Genomic DNA, 7,734 nt, shown 5'->3' with positions numbered 1-7,734 from the left:
CGTGCCGCCCGCCGCGCCTCGCCCCGCGCTCAGCGCGCTCCCCTGGGCGCCATGCGCCTGTCCGCGGGCACCGGGAGAGTCCGTGGCGCGGCCGTCGGGGCCCCGCGGGTTGGGAGGCGGAGCGGCTGCCGCGCGACTCCTGCTCCGCAGTCCCTCGCTCGCTCCGCTCCGCCTCCGGGCGCTCTGGGGCCCGGCCCGCGCGGCCCCCCGCTTAAGCCTGGGGGCCCGCCCCCCGCACCGCCTCCGTCCCCGCCCACCGGCCCCGCGCACCGCCCTGCTGGCCTCGCGGAGGAGACGGGCGGCAGGGACTTGACTCCTAAAGGTCCACCTGAGGAGTGTCCTGGGCTGGGTTTGGGGTAACGGGTGTTCCCGGCAGGGGGACCACAAGGGCCGAGGCCGAGGCAGGAGCAGGTCCAAATTGCCTGGTGCTGGGCCCTCGGCCCTCGGAGTCCGCCAGCCCCCAAGAGCTGCTCTCTGCGCCGGCAGCCGGGAGGGGCCGGGGCCGGTGCGCTCAGGGTTCTGAGCTAGAGGGTGGTTCAGGGAGCACGGGGAGCTGCTGCGTCTGGGTGGGGAGTTACCCTGAGCTTGAGGGCCCGTGGCTGCCACGGGGAGAGAAGGGAAAGCGGGGGTGCAGGGGCTGAGGGGCGCGGGGAGGTGCGCAGAGCAGTCACCAGGAAGGGGGGCCGGGACCCCTCACAGGGGGCGCGGGAAGCTCCGGGAGGGCACTGGCCAGGAGAGCACGTGGACCCAAACCATCCCGCCGGCGTGGCCAGAAGCCCTGCCTGGAGCTGGAGGGGGCACCGCCGGCTGGACACGAGGAAGAGCTCCAGAAGGCGGGGGCTGCGTAGCCGCGGGGGTGAGCCGGCACATCCTGTGACTTTGAAACAGTTTGTGCCCTGCCTTCCCCCCTCCCCCGCGCCCTCGCCGCCGCCCCAGGGGGCCCGGCCCCGGGGCTGTTCCCGCAGCGCCTGGCCAGCGGCTGGGGGCAGCGCTGAAGCGCAGAGTCAAGCTGCTTTCAGGGACCGCGGGAGCCCTAGCGTGGGACTCGGGGGCGGCCACTGTTGGGGTCCAGCCCCATGGGGGTCCAGGGGGTCCCAAAGGTGTGGACGGAGTCGGCGAAGAATGCTTTACACGGAGACAGCGTTCAGAACTCTCTAGCTTTCCCTTATTCTCCGTGGATCTGCCCTGTGCCTGGCTGAGGCCACAGAAAAAGATCCCAAGGCAAGCTGAGCCTTTATTTTATAGTGAGCGGTAAACAAGGTAGTGGTTTCCATAGTTACACAGTTCTTGCGAGTTTCACTTGTTTACACTGTTCTTGTGAGTTTCACTTGTTTTTGTTCTTGTTGCACTTCCCTCAGCCCATAAGCTTCCGAGTAAGATCTAGGAAGCTAAGATCTAGGAAGCGTCATAAGGTCAGGCCTAATTATGCTAAGAGGACTGTGCTCTCTAAGCTGGGAATTGTTTATGACTTTGCCCACAGGTCACTCAGAGGCTTAACCCTATATCAGCTCCCCACAGGCCACGCATACATTCCCGGGCCCGCCACCTGGTGGCGCTCCAAGGGGCCCAGTACCCCCCGAGGCGCTGGGCCCCTGTTGGGGTGGGTTTCCAGGGAAGTCAACCTGGCCAGACCGGCCTTGCTCCCTCCAGGGGACCCGTGGCCACTCTGGCTTGCAGACAAGGGAAGGCAGGAGTCTTTATTTTTTTTTTAATTTTGGCACATTTTATAATTTATTTTTTTTCTTAGAACAGATTGCTACATTGTGCTTTTATTTTAGTTTATTTTTGAGTCGGATGGTTTGCCTTTGTTTTTTATTAAATTTACGAGAGGCCCCATGCACGAAATTCGTGCAAGAGTAGGCCTTCCTCCCCCCTGCCCCCCCCCCCCCCCCCCCCCCCGGCGCTGCCTCACGGGCATCCCTCACAGCCCCAGCTTCGTCCGGAAGGATGTCCGGTGTAATTAGCACATTAAGCTTTTATTATTATAGGTTGGAGTGACATTGGTTAATAAAATCAATAGGTTTCAAGTGTACATTTCTTTTCTCTCTTTCTTTTTAATCTTTATTGTTGAAAGTATTACATATGTCTCCTTTTCCCCCTCATTGACCTCTCCCAGCCCCCCCAGCCCCCCCCCCCATCCCAGGCCTTCATCACCCTATTGTCTGTGTCCCTGGGTTATGCATATATGCATACAAGTTCATTGCTTGATCTCTTCCCACCCACCCACCCTTTTCTGCTGGGAAGGGAGAAGTCTTATCTTGGCAACCTCTGTGCTTGGCTGGTTCCTGTGCCCACGGGGCTGCCCTCCTCCAGCTCACCCAGCGACAGGCACACCCTGAGGCCTGAGACTGGCAGGGGTGCTGCAGGGACAAGGAGCTGAAATGACTCGTCTTGGGCGCCTCCCCCCCCCCCCCCCCCCCCCCCCCCCCCCCCCCGGTCCCATGCCTCCTCCGTGACTGAAATCATGTGCTGCAATCCTGTCCTTCACTCCCAAGGTGGCTCCCCTGGCCCCAGACACCCTCATCCATCACATGGTTTTGTCATTTTGGGAGCCACCCATAAGGTGTTCGGCAAAGCAAGACATCCTGGAACCCCTCCCCCACCAAGAGGAATGTCTCCATGAAAGTCGTGTGTGTGTGTGTGTGTGTGTGTGTGTGTGCCCATCCTTGCTGAACATCTTCTTCGCCTCCTTTCTTAGGGTCACCACTCAGACTTGGGCTGAGATCCAGACCTTCCTGTCCTCTCTGGGCCCCTGCAGGTCCACTGGTCCCCAGCAGCCCTGGAGAGAGCCCACACCGGCAGGAACACATTTGCGGAAGTCCTGCCGCTTACCCGGCACTATGCCAATCTTCACCGGCACCTTTATTCCCCACAGGGACGCCATGCGGCAGGTACAACCACGATTCCAATCTCACAGCTGGAGAAACTGAGGCACAGGGAGGTTGGTTTGTTGGTTTTGAACGTATCCTGCCTGAGGTGACACGAATGGGAAGGGGCAGAGCTCACACCAGCTGCTGCTGCTGTGTCTCCTTCCCTCTGCCACTGACATTCCCTCTGCCTGTTTCCTTCCACGCTCCCCTCCAGATGTCTATCTATGCCCCCCCCCCCCGCCCCCAGGCCTCCTCTCATCCCTCTGCAGGGCTCAGGCCCTCCCTGGCAGTATGGAAAGTGCCTGTTCAGACCTCGGCCCTAACCCAAGGGCAGGGGCCAGGGGTGGCGTGTGTACCCACTGGGCCCCAGGTGGCCCCGACCTCCCTAAAGCCTGAACCCACACACTCAGTTGACTCAGCTAAGCCTGGTTATAAGTGACTCTCCTCCAAGTTTATTGCTGCAACCGCCCCAGGATCCTCGGTGGAAAGCAGTGGTGCATGAGCTGGACACCGTCCTTCACAGCAGGGGAGAGCGGAGGGGAGACTGGGGTAACTGGCACTGAAAAGGGAGTTTGCTCCCCCCCACAGGGCCTCAAACGGGGGCCCACAGGCATGGAGGGGGTGTTCTAGAAAGAACCTTCCTCCAAGCCCCTTCCCCCAGGAGCCAGTATCAGGGACTCCCAGCAAGAATGTAGGGGTTGGTGCAGGGCGGGCTGGTGGGCACAGAACTGCCTGAGCCAGTGTGGCTGGGGTGGGGGAGGGTGACATGGGGGACATCAGCGAGGGACCCACAGTCCTTTTCTGATCTCTGGGCTCAAGAATGCAAGGGGGACAGGGGCTCCGGCACCCCCAGGCCCTGCCGGGCCAAATATATTGAATTATTTATTCTCATAATCAGGACCGTAATGGGGGTTACTGGCCGCGAGGCCCAAAAAGCGCTTGGCCCTGTGCTTGGCACACAGCACGTCCTCCGTAGGTGATGGCCCATTGTCCCTTCGCCAGCCAGACGGGTACAGGTGGCCCGAGGGCCCTCTCGCCCAGGCTGCTTGCACCCCCTTTCTGATGGACGCGCCGGCCTCCTCGGGCCCGGCTGGGGGAGCACGAGGCAGGAGGATTTGGGGCGAGTGACGGGAATGGGGCCCCAGATGGGGTTTGGCGGAGAGGGGGGACAGTCCAGCACCCTGGACAGCGCCGGGTTGGCTCCGCCCCAGGGTGCCTCCTCCCGGCCCGGCTGGGTGGGTCCGCCCTCAGCCGCCCGAGGGTCGGCGAGGCGGTCCGCAGTGCCGTCCGCCCGGCGACCGTTGCCCCGCCAGCCTGCTGGGGGTGGGCGGCCCCGAGCAGATGGGCGGGGGACGCCCAGCCGGTTTGCTGCACCAACCGCCACGCGGCGAGGAGGCGGGCCCGGCGGCCGCTGGGGCCAAAGCGCCCGGGACCTCCCCGCCCTGCCCGTCACGTGGGCTCCGCCCGGCCCATGGGTGGGGCCGGAGCCGGCGCCAGTTGAAAAGAAAGTGAGCTCCGAGGGCCCCTGGGTTTCCCGGTCTCCTCTGGGCCTCAGTTTCCCCGTTCATACCGAGGACCGGGAACCAGGTGACCTCTAACTTGGAGAGCCCAGGAGTCCACGGAGTCCTAGAGCCCTGGCCGGGCGGTCCGCGACGGGGCCTCCACCTGTCCTCGCCCGCGCCCGCGGCCGGGGCTGAGCAAGCTGAGACCTCGCTCCCTGCGGCTCGGACCCTCCGTCCGCAGAGCAACTTGGGGGGCGGGGCGAGTCCCTCCCGGTCGTAGGAACCCGCCTGGGAGCTCCCCAAGGAGGAGGCGCTGAACCAGAATGAATGAAGAGGGCGGAGCTGGACCAGGTGGGACCGCAGCCCGTGCGAGGCGAGGCTCGGCCCCCTCCGTGCCCCTCCTGCCCGCCGGGTCAGGGCAGCGAAGGCTGCGATGCCGCCCACACACACCCCTGCGGGGCTCAGGAGCGCCCTGGGCCTGCGACCCCCGCCGCAGATGGGACGCGAAGGGCTGGAGCGAGGTCCCTGGGGCTCGGCCGTTCCCCCTCCCACCTTTCACCACCCGCTACCCGGGGCAGGAACAATGGCGGGAGGTGGGGCCCGCGGGCGGCCTGACTCCGCGGGGCGGGACGGGGCGGGGCGGGGCGGGCGACACCGCCTCCTTAAAGCCAGGTGGCGGCGCCGCGCTCCCCAGTGGCGCTGGCCGGGGCTGCGCAGTCGGGCACCTCCTTCCGCGTCTCGGTCCACGCGGGCGCAGGTCTCCCGAGCGCCGCCCCGCAGCGAGGCTGCCTCCCCGTCGAGCATGGGGCTGCCTCGGAGGGCGCGAGAGCCGACGGAGTTGCGTAAGGTAGGAGCCGGGGGCTGGGGGCTGGGGCCGGGGGCGTGCTAGGAGCCGGGGGCTGGGGCCTGGGGCGTGCTAGGAGCCGGGTGCTAGGAGCCGGGGGCTGGGGTCGGGGGCCGGGGGCGTGCCTGGGCGCCGCCTAACGCGGTCTCCGCGCCCCGCAGAGCCTGAAGCCGCTGCTGGAGAAGCGCCGCCGCGCGCGCATCAACGAGAGCCTGCGGCAGCTCCGGGTGCTCATCCTGCCGCTGCTCGGCCTGGAGGTGAGCGCCGGGCATGGGGCCCGGGTGGGGCCTACGCGCGGAGCGAGGAGGGCGGGAGCGCTGGTCGCCTCGACCCCAGGAACCTGCGAGGGGGCTCCGCGCGGCTTCCAAGGCCGGCCGAGCGCAGGCGGGACTAGTCCCGGGCAGCCGGCTCCTCCGCGGGCCGTGGCGCGCGCGCCCAGCTGCTGGTCAAAACAGGTTGGGGTTGGGGGTTGGAGGGGCGCCGGCAGCCGGCCGGAGATCTGTCCTGACTGTCAGTCTCTCCGTCCCTCTCCCCGGTGGCCGGTCGCAGAGCTCTGGCTGCTCGAAGCTGGAGAAGGCGGACATCCTGGAAATGACGGTGCGCTTCCTGCAGGAGCTGCCTGCGTCCTCCTGCCTGGCTGCGGCCCCCAGTAAGTGACCCGGCCCAGCCCGCCCGCACCCTGCGCCGCACCCCGCCCAGCCCTGCCCCGCACCCCGCGCCTGACGTGCCTCTCCGTCCGCAGCGCCCTCCGACAGCTACCGCGAGGGCTATGGCGCCTGCCTGGCGCGTCTGGCCCGTGCGCTGCCCGCCTGCGGCGCCCTGGAGCGTGCGCTGGGCGCGCGGCTGCTGGAGCACCTGCGGCAGAGAGCGGCCGGCGCCTTCCCCGACGGCGGGCGCCCTGAGGACTCCTGTGGGTCGCCCTCGCCCTCCGCGCCGCCCACCCCCGCGCCCTCGCCGCCTGCGTCTCCTCGTGGCCCTGGCCTCTGGCGGCCTTGGTAGCCCCTGGCGAGTGCACGGACGCCGCTGCCGGCCCTGGGGACTGAGGAAGCCTGGTGGCAGCTGCCTTTCCCACCCGGAGGGGTCAGCCATAGCCAGGACGCAGCCGGATGTCTGTGATCCAAGCGGTGGACTGAAGGCCTGGGGACTCCGCTGGAAGAAATAAGGGGAGAAGCCCGCCTCACCCCCAACTGGAGGGTGTCTGGGCCGGAGGAGAAGGGGAGAGTGGCTGCAGCAGGGGAGGAGCCCCCACCCCTGCTGGTGGAAGGCACACCTGTCCCCGCACTGGCCCCCATCCAAGGGCTGGGCCGAGCTCACCTGAGCCAGGTGCAGCCATCTGCTCTGGCTGGTCGCTGCCCTCCCGGCCCTTCTTGGGCCTGTCTCCTCGCCAGCTCTGCTGGGCAACCTCTGCGCAGACAGAAGCAGTGACCTGAGGGCTCTGCAGGCCTGGGAGCCATCACCTCCACACCGGGGCTCTCCTGTCCAAAGCCTCCAGTGGCAGGGCCTGGAGGCAGCCGGGCTCGGTGCTGTCCGGGTGGGGAGGACTCATTCCCCCAGCATTAGTCTAGTTACGTGCCAGGTGTGAGAAGGGTGGGCAAGGATGCGGGTGCCCTGCAGCCCCAAGGAGGCCCAGCGAGGAGGCAGTGCCGGGAGGTAAGCACGGCCGTGTCACCGCAGCAGAGATTCAAGCGGGACAGCAGGTGAAGGACCAGGAAACACCTTTCCTCATTTTCTCTTCACACCTGCTCCCAGCTGCTCTTCAGGTTTGGTCACTGGGAGCGACTTGTTCTTCAGACTTTTCTTTCTTCCCCGTGGACCTCAGGAGAGCCTGCAAAGCCTCAGGGAGGGGCCCGTGGGTCCCAGGAGTGGGTGCCCAAGACACGGCGGGAGCCCCACTGGGTCCTGTTCCAGCATTTCTTGAGGATCCGCTGAGCCTCCTCGTGAACAAGGGTCAGTGCCTTGTCCCACAGCCTGTGCGAGGGACCAGGGCACGAGGGGCAGAAGACGGAGCTGGTGAGGGGGAGGGGTCACCAAACCCGGGATGATGTCGGCACCGATTGGATGTCAGGACGTGGGAAGCTGTGGGTGTTATTGAAGAAGTCACTGCTGCCTGGCCAGTGAGCTCAGTGGTTTGGCACCACCCCAGCAGCAAGAGGTTGCCGGTTCAATTCCCGGTCAGGGCACATGCCTGGGTTGTGGGCTCCATCCCCGGTAGGGGTTGTGCAGGAGGCAGCTGATCGATGTTTTTCTCTCATTGATGTTTCTATCTCCCCCTCTCCCTTCCTCTCTCTCTAAAAAACAATAAAAACATTTTAAAGAAGTCACGGCTGAGACAGCTGGGTGAGCCCCCAGCAGCGTGTCCTGTCCTCCCGGCTGTGGGTTCGGCTGACTGGACTGCAGCTCCAGGAGGGCAGGGCGGTGCTGAGTGCGCCTCTGTGTCCGAAAGGCATGGGGCACACAGGGAGCTCAGTAAACAGGTGGGCTAACGAACAGGTCATGTGACCAGACCATGAGGCACTGA

The 7,734-nt window shown here is 65.7% G+C and overlaps 1 protein-coding gene across 1 annotated transcript; it reads left to right on the top strand.

Annotated features, from left to right (window-relative positions):
* Window positions 1-5,115: 5,115 nt before the first annotated feature.
* On the top strand, window positions 5,116-7,533 carry HES2 (hes family bHLH transcription factor 2). Its single transcript, XM_070403118.1, has 4 exons — window positions 5,116-5,219; window positions 5,378-5,473; window positions 5,766-5,865; window positions 5,959-7,533. The coding sequence occupies exons 1-4, from the start codon at window positions 5,175-5,177 to the stop codon at window positions 6,213-6,215; spliced, it is 498 nt and encodes a 165-aa protein (XP_070259219.1). The 5' UTR covers window positions 5,116-5,174; the 3' UTR covers window positions 6,216-7,533.
* The last annotated feature ends 201 nt before the right edge of the window (window positions 7,534-7,734 follow it).

This window comes from Myotis yumanensis, unplaced genomic scaffold (genome assembly GCF_028538775.1).
Source record: "Myotis yumanensis isolate MYYU_CA2020_CCGP unplaced genomic scaffold, mMyoYum1.0.hap1 SCAF_2, whole genome shotgun sequence".
In the NCBI taxonomy this organism is placed as follows: Eukaryota; Metazoa; Chordata; class Mammalia; order Chiroptera; family Vespertilionidae; genus Myotis; species Myotis yumanensis.
Note: the sequence above shows the minus strand (reverse complement) of the source record. Positions and strands in the feature narration are given on the sequence as shown.

Bases quoted from the DNA above. Each gene is read 5' to 3' on its own strand.
- HES2 (XM_070403118.1), top strand. From the start codon at position 5,175: ATGGGGCTGCCTCGGAGGGCGCGAGAGCCGACGGAGTTGCGTAAG. The intron at 5,474-5,765 runs GTGAGCGCCGGG...GGCCGGTCGCAG, and splicing joins TGCCGCTGCTCGGCCTGGAG to AGCTCTGGCTGCTCGAAGCT. The intron at 5,866-5,958 runs GTAAGTGACCCG...CTCCGTCCGCAG, and splicing joins CTGCCTGGCTGCGGCCCCCA to CGCCCTCCGACAGCTACCGC.